At 45.3% G+C, this 23,604-nt stretch overlaps 2 protein-coding genes across 5 annotated transcripts in view; one reads left to right on the top strand and one right to left on the bottom strand.

Moving 5' to 3' along the window:
* PTPN18 (protein tyrosine phosphatase non-receptor type 18) overlaps positions 1-23,604 on the bottom strand; it is a 122,577-nt gene that overhangs the window by 98,787 nt on the left and 186 nt on the right. For 2 of the 3 annotated variants that reach the window (XM_081844626.1, XM_081844628.1), the window contains exons 2-3: positions 23,427-23,487; positions 8,725-8,841 (exon numbers count right to left, since the gene is read on the bottom strand). Coding sequence is in view for 2 of the 3 variants with exons in the window: in XM_081844628.1 (XP_081700754.1) it covers positions 8,725-8,754 (30 nt within the window). In the remaining variant the exon portion in view is untranslated. The remainder of the gene's footprint in view (positions 1-8,724; positions 8,842-23,426; positions 23,488-23,604) is intronic. The other variant, XM_081844627.1, reaches the window with a different exon arrangement.
* LOC309332004 (vacuolar fusion protein MON1 homolog B-like) lies at positions 1,152-17,738 on the top strand. 2 transcript variants are annotated; one of them, XM_081844629.1, is made up of 6 exons: positions 1,152-1,268; positions 7,054-7,150; positions 7,775-8,209; positions 10,437-11,235; positions 14,486-14,633; positions 15,446-17,738. In XM_081844629.1, exons 2-6 carry the CDS (start codon positions 7,105-7,107, stop codon positions 15,662-15,664), a joined length of 1,647 nt encoding a protein of 548 aa, XP_081700755.1. In that variant the 5' UTR covers positions 1,152-1,268; positions 7,054-7,104; the 3' UTR covers positions 15,665-17,738. The 2 variants fall into 2 exon arrangements, with proteins under 2 accessions (XP_081700755.1, XP_081700756.1); XM_081844630.1 differs by lacking the exon at positions 1,152-1,268 and adding an exon at positions 1,985-2,256.

Raw genomic sequence — 23,604 nt, 5'->3', positions numbered from 1 at the left:
GCGCTGCCCAATAGAAAGGCCCCTGCGCGGGGCTGCTTCGGCCGAAGCCTCCCTCTCTCGCGCGGAACTCGGGCCCTTCGCGCGTCTCAGATGCGGAGAAAAAGGCCTGCGCGGCGTCTTCGGAGCTTTCGCTATCAACCTATTTTGAATCACAGCCAAAAGGAAGCGGGGGGGGGGGGCGGGATGGGGGTCTTTGCTGCTGCTGCTGCTGCGCTTCGGCTTTGCTCCCAGCCGCCTGCAGAGCTCGGGCTCCTCCCGGCCAGGGCCGCCCCCGCCCGCCCGCCCCCGCGCCGCCTTCTCGCGGAAGCCTCCTCTTCTGCTTGGCGCGGCAGAGCTCGCGCGGGCTCCGGGTGTTGGGCGACTGGGAGTTCGTGTTGCTTTGAACTCTTGCTCGGTTTGTTGTTGTTTTTTAGTTAATTGCTTTTAGCTAATTGCTTGTCATTGTCATTTTATTATTTTGGTGACTTTACTGTTTGTCTCTTAAGTAAAATAATACAGTGGTACCTCGGGTTACAGATGCTTCAGGTTACATACGCTTCAGGTTACAGACTCCGCTAACCCTGAAATAGTGCTTCAGGTTAAGAACTTTGCTTCAGGATGAGAACAGAAATCGGGCTCTGGCAGCGTGGCAGCAGCAGGAGGCCCCATTAGCTAAAGTGGTGCTTCAGGTTAAGAACAGTTTCAGGTTAAGAATGGACCTCCGGAACAAATTAAGTACGTAACCAGAGGTACCAGTGTAATGATGCACTACTGCTCTTCTTGCGCGCCTCCCTCAGGAAGCCGCCGCCTCCAGAGCGCTCCCCCCCCCCCGCCCGGCCCGGCCCGGCCCGGCCGGTCCCACTTCCTGGTTCTGCGCATATCTGGAAGAGCCGCCTCCGCCCCGCCGCTCCCGGCTCCTCCCTCCAGGCAACGCCCATTTGGGATTGGTGGACGTTCCTGACTAGCCCCGCCCTTTCCTCGGGCCTTCGGCGGCTGCGGTTGCTTCAGCCGGGTGTAATGGCCCCGCCCCTTCACCTCCCTCTGTCGCTTCCCGCGCCTCTGCCCGCCCCTTTTCCTCGCTGACACTCCGAAGCAGCTGCATGCGCGGGCCGGGATTCGCGCCCCGAGGCCCCGCCCCCGCCTTCCCGCTGCTCGTCCTGTGATTCGTCGAGGTGCTTGTCCGTTCCCCTTCCCCGCCCGCCCTCTGCCCCTTCGGGTCCGGAAGAGCGGCGACGGAGCGGCGCAGGGGCTGCGCGGCAATGGGGCGACGCAGAGCCCTCGCGCGGACGGTGAGGGGCGGGCGGGAGCGGGGCTCCGGAGGGGCGGGGCGGCCGCAGGGCCCTCTCGGGCGAGAGGGCCTCCGGCGCTTCCCTCGGGATGGACTGGAAGCCCCTCGGGGCAGGCAGCTGCCGCAGCAGCAGAAAAGCCTTCCCCGCAGGACCGGGCCAGAAGCCCGTCCGGTGCCGCAGTCTTTATCCCCAGCCCAGGAGCAGTGCCTGGCCTGGTTGGCCTTCCCACGCCTCCCTCGCAGCACCTGCTATTCAGCGGTAGACTGTCGTGGCACCTGGAGGCTCCATTTAGTTTTCATGGCTAGTGGCTGAGGGTAGCTATAGCTTAGAGATTTCCTTAAGCATTTTGCTCATCATACTAAGAATAAAATTTCGTAATGCATTCCCCCCTCCAAATGTTTTTTCTTTTGCAAAAAAACCCCAAAAGGCTTGGTGGGGTGTGATGGGAAAAAGGGCCATTTCTAGGGGGCCCCCCACCGTCACATTTTTAGATCTAGCCAATAGGAGTTTATCTAAAAGAATTACCTAAGGTTGTTGCCATGTCTGTTGAGTTTCCATTGATGTGCTCAAGGACGTGTCTGACAAAACCCACCCTTGCATAAGAGAATTGCAACAGTTCAGCACAAAATAATAGTAAAATAACTGTCATCCTATGGGAGATGATTCTTGATGGAAATATGGAGGGCTGGATTTGGCAACTGTCAGTATGGATTTGGCAACTGTCAGATATTTCAGGGATGGCAACAGTTATGGAATTATGTAGTGTGTGAAGTAACACTTCATTTTGGTAGCCCCAAAACTTTCTGCCAATTGGCTTATTTAAATTACTACGACTAAAGAGGGAAATTCTCAGCAGAGGTGGGGATCTATTATTGTATTGAGAAGGCAGAGTTGAATTGTCTCCACACTCCAGCCTCCTGAAAGGATCCTTTCCACTTTCTCCAATATGTACTTAGTGTGCTGCACAGCTTTCTGAGACTGCAACTGAGTGAGTTGCTGTGTTGTTTTGGGGCTGGGTTGCATGGATCTTTGTGAACTTTCTGGAATGGTTTGCTGGTTGATTAATGTTCAGGGCTGATGTGCATACATGTAGCTCTCTAGAAAGATAAAGAGGTTTTATGACTAGTAATGGCTGGAACAGATTTTTCTTTTTGGAGGACTTTTAGGAAGGTGATGTAAGGGTTTGCTTTTGACATGTTACTGAAAACTAACATGGTTTAGCTATTCCTCTTATAGATAGATATGTGTGTGGTCCCATATGTCTTGATAGACCTATTCCCCCCCCCCAAAAAAAGACACGTTTTCCCACTACACTGAACTGGCCTTCAGAGGCATCTCTGACTGGGCCATAAAGCAGCAAGAGGCTGTTTGCTCAGTTTGAGTTGCTTGGGCACTTGAACAATCTGATGTGGCGCCAGGTTCTGTAAAGGGGTACAATACATGTTGGATGCTGCTTTTGACACTTAATTTTGAACTAGATTGCTGAAATGGCAGAACCTGGTTCTGCTTGGCTGTAGAAGTAATTACTTTTTTGGAAAGTGTTTATTGTTCTGAGCCTACCATTGCAGGAACTGGTGCCAAGGATGACCTAACACAATTAACCACACTCTTTTCTTACCAGTTAGGGCTGTGGAAATCTACTGCAATACTTTTAACAATCACTGATCATGATTTGGTGCCTGTTCATTTGTTTGTTCCTTATAGGATTGACAGTACTAGTGGCACAGTAGTATATTCACATTAGGAGACTTCCGGGTTAGCGCCTCTGGCAATGGCGGAATTCCTCTGATCGGGAGGAACTTGCTCCGTGGAATTCAGGGTCTGGCCGCCACGGCGAAGGCGGAGACCCACTAAAAATCGCAGGCGGGAGAAGCCTGTGAACGTGGGATTCGGCTGGCACCTTTTGCGCCTCCCCTACTCGCGGGGAGACCCGGTTTCGGGGATCCGAAGCGATGTGGGGTGAGCGGCGCGGTGCTTCGAATTGACTGCTTCTTTCACGGAGTGAAGCCGCATTGCTGTTGTCGGAGAGCGCTGACTTTTTCCTGTGGACAATTTGATTCTAAACAACTACTCGTGAGTAGAACGGAAAATTGGATTTTTAAACGTCTTAATTTGGCACCGAAACGGGGAGGTTTCAAACAGGAAGGCCGCCTTCCCCTTTTGTAAATAGATTGAAGCAAAGAATTTGCAAGCTAAAGTCCTATGTAAAGGATTAAACTTCCATCGGCTAAAATCATTAAACCCCCTTGGAGGCAGGAGAAGAGGGGGGAAATCTTGGATCGTGTAAGCCTGCAGGAGAGAGTGAAGAAAGTTGGATCACCACCGATCTGAACCTGGAAACGGACTGCTAATAAGATTTGACGTTTTTGGGAAAGTTCATTGACTGTGACAGGTATTAAATAAGAGAAATACACTGTTTCCATTGTCTCCTTCTGCATTTAAAAAGGAGTAAAAGTGGCTGAAAATTGAAACTAATTTTACTGCTTGAACTGTGCTTAAAAGGATTGATACAAACAGAAATTGTTTCCCTCTAGAGGGAGCCTTTGAAATTGTTATTAGAGTTGGGCTGGTGGAATCCCCAGCTGCAAAAGAAAACCGTGAGATTGATCTTGGATTGCTTGAGAATGTCGACAGAAGAAGCTTTAGTGATTGCACTATGCAAGATAAGTCAGTCATTGGAACAGCTCCATAAGAAGACGGATGTGATGAATATTAAAATTGATATTTTGGAACAAAAAGTGACTAATTTGGGACAAAAAGTGAACATCTACACACAAACTATTCAGGAACCGATACAGGAATCTACTCTGACATGCCAAATGGTGGAGAAAGCAAGGGAGAAAGTTGTGGTTGTTGAACCTAAAGTAATACAAGTGGAGAGGGAGAGAGCCCCAGCCTTACAAAGGCAATTTGATGACTACAAGTTGTTGCCCTCTATGATTGAATTCAGAGAAAGTCAGATTGGAACCCTGCTTGGACTGGAGAAGGAAAGTTGGATAGATTATCTCATGCAGGGATTTATTGACCTTTGGGATCTGGACCTGGGTCAGAAGGAAATGGGAGTTGTGGAGACCTTCAGATTTGGAGGGATTTTGAAACACATCCTGAAATATCTGTTGGATTTTAGTTTTAACCATGGAGATGTGGATGACATGTCGAGAAGGAATAAAAACATTGCTAGGTTGGAGCTCCCCCAAAACCTACTTTTCAGCATCAAAGAAAGGAAATTAAGAACAAGATCAGCAGAAGACAAAGTAAAGTGCATGTATAAATACGAAGAAGACTTGCAGAAGGGACCTGGAAAAGAGTTAAGAGCCTCGGACAGAAGATCACCAGGTTGATGGACTACAGTGGTGCCCCACAAGGCGAAAAGAATCCGTTCCGCGAGTCTCTTCGTCTAGCGGCTTTTTCATCTTGCGAAGCAAGCCCATTAGCGGCTTAGCGGCTTAGCGCTATTAGCGGCTTAGCGGATAAGCGGCTTAGCGGCTTAGAAAAAGGGGGGGAAAGGGGGAAAAAAGTCGGGAAAACTCGCAAGACATTTTCGTCTTGCGAAGCAAGCCCATAGGGAAATTTGTCTTGCGAAGCGCCTCCAAAACGGAAAACCCTTTCGTCTAGCGGGTTTTTCGTCTTGCGAGGCATTCGTCTTGCGGGGCACCACTGTATATGGAATTGACGGAAATGACTGGCAGAATCCGAGACCAGGGAGAAGAGACTGTGGAAGAAGATTGGAAAAAGTTTAAAGTTTATTTATAGAAATATGGTAAAATTAATGAGTGTTAGAAAAATGTTGGAATGAAATTATATGGCTTTAGTAGAAGTGTTATAAGGAGTTAAGCATAAATAAGTATTATAGTATTAATGGAAAATAAGGTTAAAATAAGTTAAGATATTAATATGACAGAAAATAGTGAAAGATGGAAAGGAATTGCTGAAACAATAGAAGTGGAATACAAAAAGGGAGGTGAGAGGAAGTCGATGAAACAAGGGAATGAAAGATAAGGCATTGAAATGGTATGATGTATGTTTTTTAAAAAACTGTTTTTGTTCTGTTTTGTTTAGTTTAATGCGTTAATAATGTGTAGTGTATTGTTTATATATTGTATTGTATTGTTTTTTCTTTCTTCTGTTTTTTCTTCTTTTTTCTTTTCTTTTTCTTCTTGTTAGTAAGATTTAAAAGCAATAAATACTATTTTTTTAAAAAGTAGTATATTCACATTAATCTTATTGTGAATGTGTAGTTTTGCAAATAACTTTTTTAAACTTGCCATGCCCATTCTTTGAGAGTGAGGATGAACCTATATATGACAATGGTGGCAGTGCTGTTTCTGTATCCAGGCAGTTTCCAGTAGTCTTGGAGCTGCCAAGAATAAGAAGCTGCTGGGAACATCATGGTAGCACCATTCTGGGCAGATGCTCAGTTCTTCTGGACATAAAGGCTTAAAGGCTGGAAGAACATCTATGCAAGAATTCCAATACAGGAGGGAAATGGATCGTGAATATAGTTGGTAGCCCCAACTAAACAAGGAATTTCTTCAGGGCTGAGGAAGTTCAGAATCACTGCATAGAGCTTAATCCCTCAGAGATGATTATTGCAGTTGTGGAATGCAGCCACCTGTGAAACATCTAGGCCAGCTGTGAAGTGCAAGTAGATAAATAGGTACCATTCTGGTGGGACGGTAAACTGCGTTTCCATGTGCTGCTCTGGTTTCGCCAGAAGCGGCTTAGTCATGCTGGCCACATGACCCAGAAGCTGTACGCCGGCTTCCTCGGCCAGTAAAGCGAGATGAGCACCGCAACCCCAGAGTCGTCTGCGACTGGACTAACGGTCAGGGGTCCCTTTACCTTTACCTACTCAGTCCACTGCCTGTTTCTCTTTCTCTTGTTTTATTTTGAAGTAGGGTGGTATTACTAGTGTCACTTTGGATCCTGCTCCAACAGTTGAAGACCAGTGATCGAAGTCAGCCTTTCCCAACCTGGCTCCGCAGACGTTGTTATACTACAATTCCCATCATCCCTGACCATTGGCTGTGCTGGTTGGGGCTGATGGGAGTTGCTTAAAATCCCATCCAGGAGTTAAGCACTAGTAATTCTGTTTATCTCTCTGTGTGTGTGGTGATTAGTAACCAGGGCATTTCCTGCTGTCTCCTCTGAGGCATCCCTGCCCAGGCATGTGACTGAGATTAGAGCAGGGAGGGCAGGCAAGGCTGACAGATTGACTTTTGCATCTTGACTTTTGCATTTTGAGAGCCAGTGTGGTGTAGTGGTTAAGAGCGGTAGTCCCGTAATCTGGTGAACCGGGTTCGTGTCTCCGTTCCTCCACATGCAGATGCTGGGTGACCTTGGGCTAGTCACACTTCTCTGAAGTCTCTCAGCCCCACTCACCTCACACCCCTCACACCCCACTCACCTTTGTTGTGGGGGAGGAAGGGAAAGGAGAGTGTTAGCCGCTTTGAGACTCCTTAGGGTAGTGATAAAGCGGGAAATAAAATCCAAACTCTTCTTCTTCTTCTTGTTTCCCTTGGAAAGCCCTTTTCTCCGATGTGCATTCATTCATACTTTCTAAACTGAAGGTTGAGGTTCTTTTTGCTGCTTCTTTTAGGAGGTGGAGGGTGGAGTTAGGGTGTGAATGGAACTGTGAAGGCAGTGTTCTAAGTTCTGTCCCTAATTTGAGAATGGGGTTGGGCCTGGTGAGTAAGCGACAGAGCACCTGCATCCTGGTTTGTTTGTTTTTTTAGTTTTTGTAACACTGGGGAACTCTTCTCACATTTGCCTCTTGACTTCTCAGGAGCTGTTTGAGATGTAGAGGGAAGACCCTGGCTTGCCTTCTAAGGGTGGGATGGATCTCCCTGAACATAAGGCTGGGCTCAGCTCTGCAGAGACAGGTGAGTGGTTTAAGTCTCTGCCGTTGTGGTTCAGTTATTCTACCTGAGGCTGAATTTTGTTCATTAACAGTAGACCTTTTAGATGATGTGGCTGCTAACCAGATCAAGCTGGCAAAGCCTGTAGTGTTTTATATCGTGACATAAAAAGAAAAAGAGAGGAGCTTACCATAGGCCTCTCCCTTTTCTTTGCTGAGATTACAGATAGCAAGATATGTGTGGGAACCAATACCCTCTCAGCTAAAGTGGTGGTGAAGTTTGGTTGGGGAGAAAAAGCATTGAAGTACTAGGTTCCTCTTCTAGGAACCAGTACTATTTTTCTAATGGCACCCATCTGAGAGGTGCCAGAACAGAGTTCCAGCGAGCTCCAGCTGAAAAGAAGCCCTGCTAGGAACCAATGATGGGCATAAAGGGAGATGAGGGAGACTTCATCATCTGACCGAGGAAAGTAAGGGATTTTGGGGTGGCTGAAATACATGCTGAAGCTTGCTGCAAAGTTGGTCATGAAGTGTTGCAACTTTTAGTAGTTGAGCTGCCTTTTCAGTAGGGTAAAGGCTGGTGCAAGTAGGGAGGTGAGGATAAGCTAGGAGTCCTGAAATCCTTTACTTGTGCTGTGACTTTTTCCAGGTGAGGATGAGCCCTGTTCTGCATTGGATGAGCAAGGGGAGCTACCTGATGTCCCAGTCAATGGACCCATAATTGAGGCAGATGCCAAAGCGGATATGCAGGAGGAATCAAGTGAAAAGGACCTGTCTGACTCAGCCTCAACTGATAACACTTTGGAGGACTCCAGCGAGTTTAACCGACCTATGGTGATGGGCGATGGGCCACCTGGGGAGGAGGAAGTGGCACAGCTGTGCCCAGCTACACACCGGGATGAGGATGTGACAGCTGACAGTTGGCGGGCACACAGGAAACATGTCTTTGTTTTAAGTGAAGCTGGCAAACCCATTTATTCGCGCTTTGGCAATGAAGAAGCCCTCAGCTCCACCATGGGTGTTATGATGGCACTTGTATCATTCATCCAGAGTGGGGATAATTCCATCCGTTCCATTTATTCTGGTATGGCAAAAGATTGGCAGTGGGGCATTGTTTTAATTACAATTAACAATTTGTTTTTATGAGGCTTTGGGACTCACTCATGATTGGAAGTTGGGGCTTGTAGATTTTGTTAAGGATCCTCTACTTTACCCCCATAATTCAAGCTCTGGAATAGGAGTTATTGGGCATGGTTGTAGCCAGATTTAAGCCATATCCCTATAGCTGCAGTTTAAAATTACAGCTTAAAATTATTGGTTTCTTTCAAACTGGACTGGCTCTCAGAACCATGACTGATGCCTAACGATCTTGGAGTCTCTTGTTTCCACTGATAGTTAACAGTAAAGGCTGTGTAAAAGAATTTCAGTTATTGGGCAATAGAGGGAGTTGGGGTTTTTATCATGGTAATTTTCTTTTATATGAAGAAAGCTGTCATGTGGACTGCATAGCTATGTAGTTGTGATTTCATGCAAGCAAGAGAAGCACAAATGTTCTGGCTTCAAAATCCAGCTTCCTAAGAATTTCATTCTTTTTCTCACCTTTGTGGTTGTAGAGATGCTTGGAAACATGTAGGCAGTGTCTGATGATGTATGGGGAGCCCAGGGGTCAGAGACTGGACCTTGCTTCTCTGTTTTGCTCCATGCTGTTCTTCATGCCTAGCAGAAGCAAAATAGTAAAAATTGCAGAATGAATTCTGCAAAATAGGGGAAACAATCCAAAGGTACTTAATATGCATAGCTAGTCCAGGCAGCTGAATTTATCTCTTCTTAGTGCATATTTTTATTATAATCAGTAGTAGTAATACTCCTTTTTTTTTTAAGTGCAGAATGTGTCCTGCTCTGGCATGCAACGTTTCATGTATTTGCATCAAAGGTTGCTACCGTAAGCTCACTCAGCACTGAAGTAAGCCCTCAGTGGGGCTTCCTTATGAGTAGAAGGCATGTATAGCTTTGCACTACAACACAGAACCTAGTGGAACATCTAGGGCTACAACTTGAAAGGGCCTGCCCTACTAGAAAAATTAACCAATAAACTGAAACTGACACGGGGACAAACAGAAGAAGATGCCTTTACCCCGGTATGGCTCCCCTTTAGCACATACACAGCCCAACAAGACAATGACAATAATTCACCAACAGCATACAAATCAATATGGCTAACCTGATCCAAAACACACACCCACCCCACTCACACACGAAAACAAAGATCACCACAGCCAATCACAAACAAACAACCACACCCTAGGCCAACCCCAACCTCTCACCACCAAAGGAACACAAGTGAACAGCACAAGCAACGCTGACACCAAACCCTACATACATTAAGCATAATAGAAACATCGCCACCCGACCCCACCCCCACCCATCTTCCCCCCCTCCACCCCTTTCTCCCCCCTCCTCCTAATGTCTCAACAAATGAAACAGATTTGTAAAAATGTTACATGGAAAAAATACGAGAGACATTACACATACTTCTGTAAAACAAGAAAATCTTTAATAATAATAATAATAATAATAATAAACTTGAAAGGGCCTGTTTATGTGCCTGGCTGCCTTTTTAAAAGAGTTGTTTAGAGTGATCATCAGCTGCCCAACAAACTCACTCTGTGATCCCTTAGGGGAAGAAATCTCATTCAGTTAAATATGATGGGGAATAAAAAAATAGTGACTATATAAAGTTGATTTTTTTAAAAAAGAAAGCAATATAAAAATAAGGTTCTAATTAGTCAGAACACTGTGTATCCTGGACTTAAGTAGATCTACTTCAGTTCTGTTGTCAGGAAAAACTTAATTCCTCAACCTGTATAAATTACGTAAATTACCCAAATACAGTTATTTCTTGTTTGGCATAGTGGATTCTACCCCTTTGACTATTTGCATGTGTTTTCCTTCTGCTCATCATGGGGTTGGGAGACAGACAAGGAGCTACACAAGGCATTAAAATCCTGCCTCTGGCCGCTGGGAATCTTGTTCAGCCACGCTGCTGAGATTCAGCTGATGTTGTCTAGAACGCTTTCAAGTATATCTTTGCAACCATAAGGGCAAGAAATGTGTATCTGAAAAAGGTATGCTCTAGGGATGCTAATTTTATACCCAATACTGCATTATATGGGCTTTTTGCATTTCCATGGAATTGCACACTTTACTCAGTCTTGCTTTCCCCCTAGAGTTGATTGACATCTGGTTCTGTCCTATTTGTGCAGAGCTCAGTCTGCTGCACCTTCTGACTAGCTCTCTCCTTTCCACCACAGATGATCACAAACTGGTTTTTGTGCAGCAGGGCCCGCTGGTGCTGGTGTCTGTGTCACGCACCTTACAGTCAGAGCAGCAGTTGCGGCAGGAGCTTTTGTATGTCTACTATCAGATTATCAGCATGCTCACAGAGGCCAGCATCACCCGCATCTTTGAGCGGAAAAAGAACTATGACCTCCGGCGCCTGCTGACCGGCTCAGAGAAGATCCTCAACCGCCTGCTGAACCTGGTGGAGTCGGACCCTTGCTTCCTGCTTGGTGCTGTGCGCTGCCTGCCCCTCCAAGCCTCCCTGCGGGATTCCCTGGGTACTTTGCTCCAGAAGGCCATCACGCCCAATCTGGTCTTCTCCATTCTGGTGGCCCGCAGTCAGCTGGTCACCACAGTGCAGGAGAAAACAGTGATTGAAGACTGCCGTTTAGAACCCACTGACTTGCATCTATTGCTCAACCTCATTGGGGCAACCTCTGCATTCCAAACAGGGGAGATTTGGACACCTATTTGCTTGCCACGCTTCAACCCGGATTGTTACTTTTATGCTTATATTTCCTACTTGGATGCAGAATGTACCGTCTGCCTCATTCTTCTCTCCACGGACAAGGAGTCTTTCTATTCTGTCTCGGACTGCAAGAAACGCATTGAGGAGGGCATGAGGACTCAGAACTACCTGCAGGCACTCTCAAGTGGCCTGAGAAGCCCTTCCTATAGTGTGGGGCTGGTGGGTGTGCCAGACCTCCGGCACTTTATGTACAAGCCTCTGGATATACCTGATAACTACCGGCAGCTTCCCCAGTTCACCAGGTAATTAGAGGCATGTGTGGTCTGAGATATGCTCTCGACCCTATGAGAGCTCTTTGAAGAGGGCAGTGAGATGGAAGTGCAGTAGGGGATTGCTTAATTTGTTTGTGACTTGATACTGGCCCCTCTGAATTCTCAACGTTTCTCATGGTGGTGGGGGTGTTAGTGAAGCATTTTGCCTCTTAATGTTTTGACTGTCATTGACATGTTTCTGGAAAATATGATTCGGCTTATTTTTATGCTCTACAGTTTTGCTTCAGTGCAGTGTTGCATGATATCTGTCCTGGAAAAGAGTACTGAAAATCTCAAGATTTAATTTGGGTAGACAGACAAAATCTCTTGGTTTTGGAACCCAAATTTTTTGGGGTTGTTTTTTTTTTAAACAGGGGGAGTGTCCTCTTGTTAAGGGACAAAGCTATTGTGTCCTGTAATGCTAATTGCTTGCCTATCTCTTTTCCTGCCAGATTTATTTTTATTTATTTTATTTATTAAATTTGAATATCGCCCTTCATCTGTAGATCTCAGGGCAATTCACAACATAAAAGAAACATATAAAAACACAAAATACATAATAAAAACAAAAACAAACCAATACGTTTGCAAATGAAGCAAATGTGTAGGGCTTGAAATTCATTGGCTGTAGACCATTAAAGAAAGTGAATGATTTTGCTTATCGCAATATTATTTGTTTGGGGAATGATCCAATCTGACACTTCATGTGAATGTAGTAGCACATTTCACCTTCTTATTATTTTATTATTTATTAGATCTATATACCAACCTTCATCATAAGATCTCAGGGCGGTTCGCAGAATAAAATACAGGATAAAAACAAGTAAACAATTAAAACAAAACAGCAAAACAATACCCCCCCTTCCCAAAGACACATTTAAAAGGCTGTGGAATATTCATCAACCAGGCCTGGCTGAAGAGAAATGTTTTCACCTAAAAATATATAATGAAGGCACCAGGTGAACCTCCCTGGGGAGAGCATTCCACAAATGAGCCACTACAGCCTCCGGATGTCTCGTGGAAGGGGCACATAGAGAAAGGCCGTAGATGATGATTGCAGAGTCAGGGATGTTTTATATGGGAAGAGGTGATCCTTGAGGTATTGCGGTCCTGAGCCACTTAAGGCTTTATAGGTCAAAACCAGAACTTCGAATTGGGCCTGGAAACTAATTGGCAGCCAGTGCAGTCAGACCAGGATTGGTGTAATACTCTCAAACCATCTTGTCCCAGTGAGCAATCTGGCCGCTAAATTCTGCACCAGCAGAAGCTTCTTAACTGTCTTCAGAGGCAGCCCTATGTCAAATACATTGCAGTAATCCAACCTAGAGGTTACCAGAGCATAGACAGTAGAAGTTAGGCTATCCCTGTCCAGAGCTGGGCCATGAGCTGAAGGCACTCTGGGCCACCGAGGCCACCTGAGCCTCAAGTGAAAGCAGAGGATCCAGGAGTACCCCAAGCTACATACCTGCTCCTTCAGAGGAAGTGTAACCCCATCAAGAGCAGGTGATCTCCCAGCCATCTCTTCTTCCGCTCACAAAAAAAATCCCACCTGGTGTCTGTGTGACTTCACACATGTAATGGTTTTAGGTGTGCCCCTTAATGTCTCATTCAGACATTCATAAATCTGAATACAAATGTGTTTGTAAACACTTAATGTTTTGAGTGAGCTTTTGTGGTGGATTTGCTGTTGTATAATGGGTAGTAGGATCCTGTACTGCAGGCTTCCTCAAACTCAGCCCTCCAGATGTTTGGGACTACATTTCCCATCATCCCTGACCACTGTTCCTGCTAGCTAGGGATCATGGTAGGCCAAAAACAGCTGGAGGGTCAAGTTTGAGGAAGCTTGCTGTAATGCAACAATACTTGGGTGATAAAGCAGAACAGTGCAGTTTTTTTCTCTCTCTCCCTCTCCCTCTCTCTTTCTTGCAAGTGTTAACTTGCTGCACAATCCTATTCCCAGAAGAAGCTCCATCCCAGAACTGATTTGTGTGTGTGTTAAATTTGCTATGTTGATGCATCTAGACTTAGCTTTGGGGGCAGGCAAACCTAGAGAGATGGTACAGCTCCTGCCTCGTCTTCCTCCCCCCCCCCCCAAGACTCCCAGCCAGAGGTTGTGGGAAGGGCTAAGATGGCCTTATTGAATTACAGCTTTAAATAGAGCAAGTCATGAGGTTTATCCCCCGCATCAAAAAGAATCCTTGTGTAGAAACTACTGGGCCGCAAGGGAGAACCTGAGGGTGGGCATCAGGAGATTCTTGCTAGCTGGCAAAGTCTTGTAAGTGGTACACAGAAATCTGGAAGCCATTTTGACAGGAGGTGCTACTGATTCAATGCTAATGCATCTGGAGTGCCAAAGGAATACTTGATTGGTCAGAAGCACCCACATTTCATTGGGGAAAAGCAACTAGAAACAGCCCCATTGGCATCTGAAAGGGTTTTACATGTACAGTGGTACCTATGGTTACAAACACTTTGGGTTACAAACTCCGCTAACCCAGAAGTAGTACCTCGGGTTGAGAACTTTGCCCCAGGATGAGAATGGAAATCGTGCGGCGGCAGCAGGAGGCCCCATTAGCAAAAGTGCGCCTCAGATTAAGAATGGTTTTGGGTTAAGAATGGACCTTCGGAACGACTTAAGTTCATAGCCCGAGGTATCACTGTAACCTGTTTTGACATGTGCCCATTTTGCAGCTTCCTTCCCCTAAAGACGTGCTAAGATATGAGGGGCGTATTCCACTGACCACTTTAGTACATTGTAGGCTGACAGATGGCTAGGGTGTATGCTTGTCCATATGCATATCTCGGGTGCTGCTATGCACAGGATCCAATTCAGAAAGACATGGAATTGATTAAAAAGTGACATCTTGCTGTGCAGTGCCTAAAGTTAACTCCTGTGTATGGCATCAGGTGCAGATAACACAATGACTGAGCAGCCATACGTTGGAAGCTGAAAACATGCTGGTGTTCTGACACTTTTCCTATAGCTTCCACTTGTCTGGAGCCTGGAAAACATATTGGAGCCTAAACGTTTTCTGATTGTCAGACATTTCTTAGAGGCTTTTTCTGGGATTATATTTTTGTCCTTTCCCATCTCTGAAGAATTTGCTCAGTGGTTGAGGTGAACAGATCCCTCCCATTCTTCACTACGCCTGAGTTCAGTAGCCTGACCCATAGTGAAGAGTGGTATAGAGGGACTCAAAGTTCTTTGATTTCCTGATATGTGTTTTTTAACCAATTACAGCCCAGAACTGGAGGGGCCTTACTGCAGTGAGAATGAACGGCACCGACTCTTTGACCTCTATCACTACCTTCACAGTCGTATCCACAGTACCTCACGCCCTCTGCGTCTCATCTACCATGTAGCTGAAAAGGAAACCCTCTTGGCTTGGGTGAGGAATGACACTGCGGCTGCTTCTTCAACTAAGAGACTTTGTGATCGCTAGCTAAGAGCGCAGCTACCCGTTATGAGGATAATACAGGACTCCCAAGTCCGTGCTTTCCTCATGTCAACACTTGGCAGGCAGGAGGGAGGGAGGAAAGGAGTGCTCAACATTTCTCTTCACCATTGATTCACCCCTGTAAATCCAACCCCTCATGGATTTAAAATAAAGAAACTCTTATTTTAATCCTTTCTTCCTGATGCCCCCCAGATATTGTTGGACTCAACTCCTGACACCCCTCATGGTCAATGATCAGGAATGATGGGAAGGCAGAGATTCCTTACCCCTACCTTAGGTACTCACAAATAATTTACTTTTTCTTATCAGCGTCCTATAAATTAGAGTAGCTGGGGTAAACAGCTTAGGTGAGTCACAGAAAACTTGTGACTGGCTTTTTGAGCTGTTGATAATCTGTGTTGGAGACGGCACCAAACATCACAAAGTTTTAAGGATCACAGACATGCTTTCTGCTGTTCAGTGGATTAAGAGTCCAGCTCTTGAGTGAGGTGGCTGGGAACTTTTATAGGTTCTCAAATGTTGGTGAAATCTGGTAGTTTAGGGAACTTGCTACCTATAAGGCGCTGCTACAGAATAGTAAGTTCCTCTCTTGCACATAGCTGCAGGCTTTGGTTTCCCAGCCATTCTACAGCTTGGCTGTATCTGTTGGCTGTATCTGTGGTCTAATGGTCACCTGCAGAGAGTTCCCAGCCTTGCTACTGAATGGGGCTGAATGTTTTTTTCTCCCATCCTCTCTTCTCTAGGTCACAAGTAAGTTTGAACTGTATACCTGCTTCAGTCCTTTGGTGACCAAAGCTGGTGCCATTAATGTCCTGACTAAGCTGCTGCGCTGGATAAAGAAGGAAGAAGACCGGCTCTTCATTCGTTACCCACCCAAATATTCCACCACACCCAATCCTAGTAAAGGTGGCAAGGGGTCCCGGACTGATGGTGCTGAGAATGGCTTCTTTGGAGGTCTCTAAAGCCTAGGACTTTAATACTGAACTGTACCCTGTATGCACCTCCTTACAGACAAGCAACTTCTCTGGGTGGTTTTGTTCTTCACAAGGTGATCAGGGTCTGTGTGGGTATGAAAAACATTGCAATTTTCAGGCTAAGCTGACCCTTTGGTGATTCATTCATAAAGTTTTAGCCTGCTTTTTAAAAGTTTTATATTACTTGTGATCTTTGGCACCATGCCTGCAGAAAGGGATTGAGCCCGGACACAGACTGTCTGGTAGACTGGAGATTACTAAGGAAATGTGGCTCTTGTATTCTGGGAAAGTGGCATATAATTGGAATATGGGGTATTTCATATATTGATCCTGCTTAAATATAGTTTCTGCCTATTCTGGAGTCCAGCAGGTTAGAATTATCAGTGGGTAGGTGCTCACACCATGGATATTATCACTGGGGGTGGGGGTGGGATTGCATTCCTTATCACGTTGTTTCTTTTCCTCCTAAGAGGGCATGATGGCCACTTCCATGCTTTTGGACAAAAGTCAGGAGGTAGGGAGTCTGGCTTGCTCTGTTTCTCTAAGAGTAGGTTCAAATTTGCAACAAATATGGTCTTGGTAATCTCTGAAAATACTTGCCCTTCAATAACCTACTTGATTGTCCATAGTTGCTATCTTTTGAGAATAGCTGTCCAGGATCTAATCTAGTCGGTGCTAGAGGTTTATAAAGAGCCTATTACTTTCAGACAACACTTAACCTAGAGAGATGAATGCTTCCTGCAGAGGTAGCTGACTTGAATCAGGCTTATGCCGATTTGAGAGACTGCAAGTGAAGAAGCCCATTTCCAAAGATTCTTCTATCCTGGGACAATTGAAATATTTTATTAGACTAATGTCATCCTTGTTCTTTGGGCTATAATTGCCTAATGAATTAGGGAAGCAGCTTCAGTCAGCCCTTTGGCCTGACACTAAAGGATAAAGTTATGTTGAAGGGTATTTTACAGTCCTGGTACGTTAATTGATGTCTATATGATGACTCAGTTTGTACTGTGTAATTATGATGGATTATTGACATTCTTTTTAATGTATTATGTTGGAACCTAAATGGCTTTGAAAAATTGTCTCACTGTCCATAATTCTCTCCCCCCCCCCCGCCTTTGCCCCGTCTTCTTTTAAAAAATTAAACTCCATCTTAGATTGAAACAGGAGCTGGCAAAAGTTCAGAGATGGAGAATCTTTGTTTTTAGCTGAATAACACGCTGCTCCTATAAGAGTTCTACTGCTCTTTTTGTGCAGGGATAACACCAGCCCTTCCCCCAATAAATCTGTTTCTGTGGGGTTTTTTTTAAAAAAGGCAATAGGAAAGAACAATTGGACCTGTCTAAACAGCCTCCTGAGGCTTGATACTGACAAATAGCTATTTTTACATCCTTGTCAACTCCCAGATTTTGTCTGGATGTACCACCAGTTGCGACGACAACTCTTCTCAGAAGGAGACACTGAACATCTCATTTTCTTGCAATTAACAGTTGCATCTTTGCCCTTCCTGAGCAGGTGCTGTTCTGCTGTGCAAATACGTGCCCTGTATGAATTTGCTACTCCTCCAGTGGGTCTGTTCTGTTTCCTGGTCCTTCCTGATTGCTTAAAAAAAAGTATTATTTTTGTCCAAAGGGGAATATGAGGGAGCATCTGTTCTCCAGTGGGCCATCTTGGCACCCTGTTATTTCTCATGATGTGGTGGGGAGTAGTAAGTCTTAATTTAACCTGGGATGCTTTTGTTAAGTGTACTGATTGTGACCAGTTTTGATGTAGGCTGAGCACTGAACTGGATTCTACCCTCATTGCCAATACTGCAGTGACTGGAGAAACTATGCTATTTTGCAGGGTGTATCTGTTGCGATTGGATTCCTCCTGGTGCATGCTATGCTTCTTGCTCAGCTTGCTTTCGGCTAGCATGTTTTCTTGCCCTGGTAAAAGAACAGCAGTGATCCCATGCATAATGTGGCTTAATGACAATGAGGGTTTATATTTCTGACTGAACTGTTGTACTGAGAACTGGAAGCATCTTATTAAAAACAAACACAAGTCATTTTAAAATCAACGCCATCTCGGCATATCTGTTTCTTTCTCCATCTGCCACCATATTTAGCAAAATATCTTCTGTTTTAGCTGGTCAGGATCAATTGCACTCTTTGGTTTCCAGGGATTCTCTGCATCAGCCTTGCAAATTTTAACAGGGAGAAATGTAAAGTATTGCACTTGGGCAAAAAAAATGAGAGGCACAAATACAAGATGGGTGACACCTGGCTTGAGAGCAGTACATGTGAAAAGGATCTAGGAGTCTTTGTTGACCACAAACTTGACATGAGCCAACAGTGTGACGCGGCAGCTAAAAAAGCCAATGCAATTCTGGGCTGCATCAATAGGAGTATAGCATCTAGATCAAGGGAAGTAATAGTGCCACTGTATTCTGCTCTGGTCAGACCTCACCTGGAGTACTGTGTCCAGTTCTGGGCACCACAGTTCAAGAAGGACACTGACAAACTGGAACGTGTCCAGAGGAGGGCAACCATAATGGTCAAAGGCCTGGAAACGATGCCTTATGAGGAACGGCTAAGGGAGCTGGGCATGTTTAGCCTGGAGAAGAGGAGGTTAGGACTTCCGGGTTGGCGCCTCCGGCAATGGCTGAGCTCCTCCGATTGGGAGGAACTTACTCCGTGAAAAACAGGGTCTGACCACCACGGCGAAGGCGGAGACCCATTGAAATCACAAGCGGGAGAAAGCTTGTGAACCTGGGATTCGGCTGGCACCTTTTGCGCCTCCCATACTCGTGGGGAAACCCTGTTTTGGGGATGCGGAGCAACGTGGGGTGAGTGGCGCGGTGCTTTGAATTGACTGCTTCTTTCACGGAGTGAAGCCGCATTGCTGTTGCTGGAGAGCACTGACTTTTTCCTGTGGACAATTGGATTTTAAACAACTACCCGTGAGTAGAACGGAAAATTGGATCTTTAAGTACCTTAATTTGGCGCCGAAGCGGGAAGGTCATAAACAGGAAGTCCGCCTTCCGCTTTTGTAAATAGACTGAAGCAAAGACATTACAAGCTAAAGTCTTTGAAAGCTTTTGACAAAGGATTAAATCTCCATCGGTTAAAAATACAAAACCCCCCTTGGAAGCAGGTGAAGAGGGGGGAAATTTTGAACTTAGTAAGCCTGCAGGAGTGAAGGGAAAATCAAATTACCGCAGCTCTGAACCTGGGAACGGGCTGCCAGATGACGTTTGGGGAAAGTTTATTGACAGAACGGATTTGACAGCTAGCTAAAATAAGAGTAAGATAGTGTTTCCATTGTCCTCTTCTGCATTTAAAATGGAGGAAAAAGTAACTGAAAATCGAAACTATGTTTACTGCTTGAGTTGTGCTTGAAAGAACTGATACAAGTGGAGACTGTTTCCCTCTAGAGGGAGCCTTTGAAATTGTTATAGGAGTGTAACTGGGAGGTCTCCAGCTGCAAGATAAGGATTCTGAGAACCAGAGATTGACCTTGGACCTTTCAAAATGTTGATAGGAGAAGTTATTGTGACTGCATTATGTAAGATAAACTATTTGCTGAAAGAGCTTCATAAAAAGACGGATGACATGACTTTTAAAATTGATAATTTGGAACAGAATGTGACTAATTTGAGACAAAAAGCGAACACCAACACAGAAATAATTCAGGACCTGGCACAGGAACCTACTTTGGCAGAACAAAGGGTGGAGGAAAAGGAGAAAGTCGTTGTCTTTGAACCTAAAATAACACAAGCGGAATCCTTAGTTCTACAGAAGCAAATTGAGGACTATAAATTGAGGCCTTTTATGATTGAATCTAGAAAAAGCCAGATTTTGAGGATTGGATCCCGGCTTGGACTGAAGAAGGAAAGTTGGAAAGATCCCTCTATCCAGGGATTAATTGACTTTTGGGACATGGACTTGGATTTGGAGATTGAAGTTTTGGGGGCCTTTGGATTTGGAGGAATCTTGAAATACGTCCTGAAACACTGTATAGACCCTAGCTTCAACTATGGAAATTTGGCTGAACTGTCCAGAAGGAATAAAAGTATTGTTAGGATGGAGTTCTCTCGAGATTTGCGCTCTAGCATTAAAGAATATGAAGAAGATCTGCAGAAGGGACCTGGAAAAGAGTTAAGAGCCTCGGACATAAGATCTCCAGGTTGATAGACTATATGGAATTGACGGAAAGGACTGGCAGAATCCAAAACCAGGGAGAGGAGTTGATGGAAGAAGATTGGAAAACTTAAAGTTTATATATAGAAATATCGCAAAATTAATGAGTGATAGAAAAATGGTGGATTGATACTTTATGGATTTAGCAGAAATGTTATAAGGGGTTAAGCATAGAGATGATACCCAGCTCTACCTCTCTTTTAAATCAGAACCAGTGAAGGCGGTAAAGGTCCTGTGTGAGTGTCTGGAAGCGGTTGGAGGATGGATGGCGGCTAACAGATTGAGGTTGAATCCTGACAAGACAGAAGTACTGTTTTTGGGGGACAGGAGGCGGGCAGGTGTGGAGGATTCCCTGGTCCTGAATGGGGTAACTGTGCCCCTGAAGGACCAGGTGCGCAGCCTGGGAGTCATTTTGGACTCACAGCTGTCCATGGAGGCACAGGTCAAATCTGTATCCAGGGCAGCTGTTTACCAGCTCCATCTGGTACGTAGGCTGAGACCCTATCTGCCTGCGGACTGTCTCGCCAGAGTGGTACATGCTCTGGTTATCTCCTGCTTGGACTACTGCAATGCGCTCTACGTGGGGCTACCTTTGAAGGTGACCCGGAAACTACAACTAATACAGAATGCGGCAGCTAGACTGGTGACTGGGAGTGGCCGCCGAGACCATATAACACCGGTCTTGAAAGACCTACATTGGCTCCCAGTACGTTTCCGAGCACAATTCAAAGTGTTGGTGCTGACCTTTAAAGCCCTAAATGGCCTCGGTCCAGTATATCTGAAGGAGCGTCTCCTCCCCCATCGTTCTGCCCGGACACTGAGGTCCAGCTCCGAGGGCCTTCTGGCGGTTCCCTCACTGCGAGAGGCCAAGTTGCAGGGAACCAGGCAGAGGGCCTTCTCGGTGGTTGCGCCCGCCCTGTGGAATGCCCTCCCATCGGATGTCAAGGCGATGGACAACTACCTGACATTCAGAAGACATCTGAAGGCAGCCCTGTTCAGGGAAGTTTTTAATATGTGACATTTTAGTGTATTTTTTATCTCTGTTGGAAGCCGCCCAGAGTGGCTGGGGAAACCCAGCCAGATGGGCGGGGTACAAATAATAAATTATTATTATTATTATTATTATTATTATATATTAGTATTTTAGTTTTAATGTTAAAATAAGGTTAAAAAAATATGTTATTTATAATATCATAGAGAATAGAGAAAGATGGAAAGGATTTGCTGAAATAACTAGTAGAAGTGGAATACAAAAAGGGAGGTGAGAGGAGGTCGAGGAAACAAGGGAATGAAAGAAAGAGTATCGAAAAGGGGGGATATATATAAAATAGTTTTTGTTTCGTTTTGTTTAGGGTTAGGGTTAGGGAGTGGGTTTGGTTTAGTTTAGTTTAATGTGTTTAGTTTAATGGGTTTAGGTTGTGTTTTGTATTGTTTATATATTGTATTGTATTGTCTTTTTTCTCTTTTGTTTTTTCTCTTCTGTCTTTTTTCCTTTTAAAAGTAATAAATATTATTTAAAAAAAAAGAGAAGAGGAGGTTAAGGGGTGATATGATAGCCATGTTCAAATATATAAAAGGATGTCACATAGAGGAGGGAGAAAGGTTGTTTTCTGCTGCTCCAGAGAAGCAGACACGGAGCAATGGTTCCAAACTACAAGAAAGAAGATTCCACCTAAACATGAGGAAGAACTTCCTGACAGTAAGAGCTGTTCGACAGTGGAATTTGCTGCCAAGGAGTGTGGTGGAGTCTCCTTCTTTGGAGGTCTTTAAGCAGAGGCTTGACAACCATATGTCAGGAGTGCTCTGATGGTGTTTCCTGCTTGGCAGGGGTTTGGACTCGATGGCCCTTGTGGTCTCTTCCAACTCTATGATTCTATGATTCTATGTGGGTGGTGAGGGGGGATGCAGGGGGGAGGGGGGATGCAGTCATTAGCTTGCACCAGGCGTCCTAATGGGAAGACCCAGTTCTCTGAGTGCATGTTCTGGAAGTTGGGCAATAGGGGCAGTACAGGATTCCTTTTGGTGTACCGACCTTCCCGCTGCACCAAGGATTCCCTGCCTGAGCTGCTTTTGGTCGTGGTGGATGTTCTCCTGGAGACACCTAGTTTGGTTGTCCTAGGGGATTTTAACATCCATGCCAACACGGAACCGCTCAGGACTTCATGGAAAGCATGGCCTCAATAGGGCTGTCCCTGAATAAGTTTGGCCCAGAATGCTGCAGCGAGGCTCCTCACAGGGGTCTCTGCCATGGGAGCATATTCACCCAGTGCTTTTCTAGCTGCACTGGCTCCCGGTGGAGTACAGGGTCAGATTTAAGGTGCTGCTTTTGACCTTTAAAGCCCTTCACGGCCTAGGACCCTCGTACCTACAGGACTGCCTCTCCCGGTATGCCCCATGGAGAGCCGCAAGGTCCATAAATAGCAACACCCTAGTGGTCCTGGGCCCTAAGGAAGTTAGATTAGCTTCAACCAGAGCCAGGGCCTTTTCAACTCTGGCTCCGGCCTGGTGGAACGCTCTGCCTCATGAGACCAGGGCCCTGCAGGATCTGATTTCTTTCCGCAGGGCCTGTAAGACAGAGTGGTTCCGCCTGGCCTTTGGCTTGGAGCCAATTTGATTCCCTCCCCCTCCTTTTTTCTTTTCCCTTTCTCCTGTGATGAGGCTACATTTTAATATTTTTATGTTTCAATATTTTAATGTTGTATTTTAATCTTGTTTTTAAGTTGTATTCATTCAACTTGTTTTTATTATTGCTTGTTAGCCACCCTGAGCCCGGCCTTGGCTGGGGAGGGCGGGGTATAAATTAAAAATTATTATTACTACTACTATTATTATTATACCCGAAAGAGCGTCTCCACTCCCCTCATCCACCCTGGACTTTGAGGTCCATCTCTGAGGGCCTTCTGATGGTTCCCTCACTGCGAGAAGTGAAGCTACAAGGAACCAGGCAGAGGGCCTCCTCGGTGGTGGCACCCGCCCTGTGGAATGCTCTCCCATCAGATGTCAAGGAAATAAACAACCAGCTGACTTTTAGAAGACATCTGAAGGCAGCCCTGTTTAGGGAAGTTTTTAATGTTTGATGTTTCATCGTGTTTTCAATATTCTGTTGGGAGCAGCCCAGAGTGGTTGGGAAAACCCAGCCAGATGGGCAGGGTATAAATAATAAATTATAATTGTTATTATTATTCTAAAATGGGAAAGAGGCTGCTGTTAGGGATCCAGTGTTTGCTCCGTCAGCTTGTTATTTGGCAAGCTCAGTTCAAGGAGCCAGTGGCTATCCACAATGGCATAAATAATAATAAACAGTTTGTGCCATATCTTCAGCCTAATGCTCCACCGTGGCCTTTAAGAAGCATTCCCCTTTGAGTTCAGATACATCACCTGTGCTCCAAATCAGGTCTGGGCACAATGAGGGTGTTTTTTTTGTGGCTGCCCTTCAGATGTAGAGCTCTGTCTACCTAGAGGCCTGTTAAAGTCTGGACATCTGTGTCTTCTGGAAGCAGTGCGATACATTTTAAAATTCAAACTGGCTTTGAGTAGGGATAGAGAGGTAAACTAGAATAACTTACAGCACAATTTCAGCTATGTTTCTTCGGAAGCAAGTTCGACTGAACTCAACGGGGGTTCCACCTAGTAAGAGGGGTTAGGGTTGGTTCCATAGTTCTTTTTCAATGAATCATTTATTGTGTTTGACTAAAAGCCATTACAAATCCAGTTACAAAACCAGCAAATCCAATAAAACCTATT

The sequence above is a fragment of the Podarcis erhardii genome (genome assembly GCF_964252035.2).
Source record: "Podarcis erhardii genome assembly, chromosome: 17".
Lineage (NCBI taxonomy): Eukaryota > Metazoa > Chordata > Lepidosauria > Squamata > Lacertidae > Podarcis > Podarcis erhardii.
The sequence above is the reverse complement of the archived record's forward strand: the minus strand, read 5'-3'. Positions and strand labels throughout refer to the sequence as shown.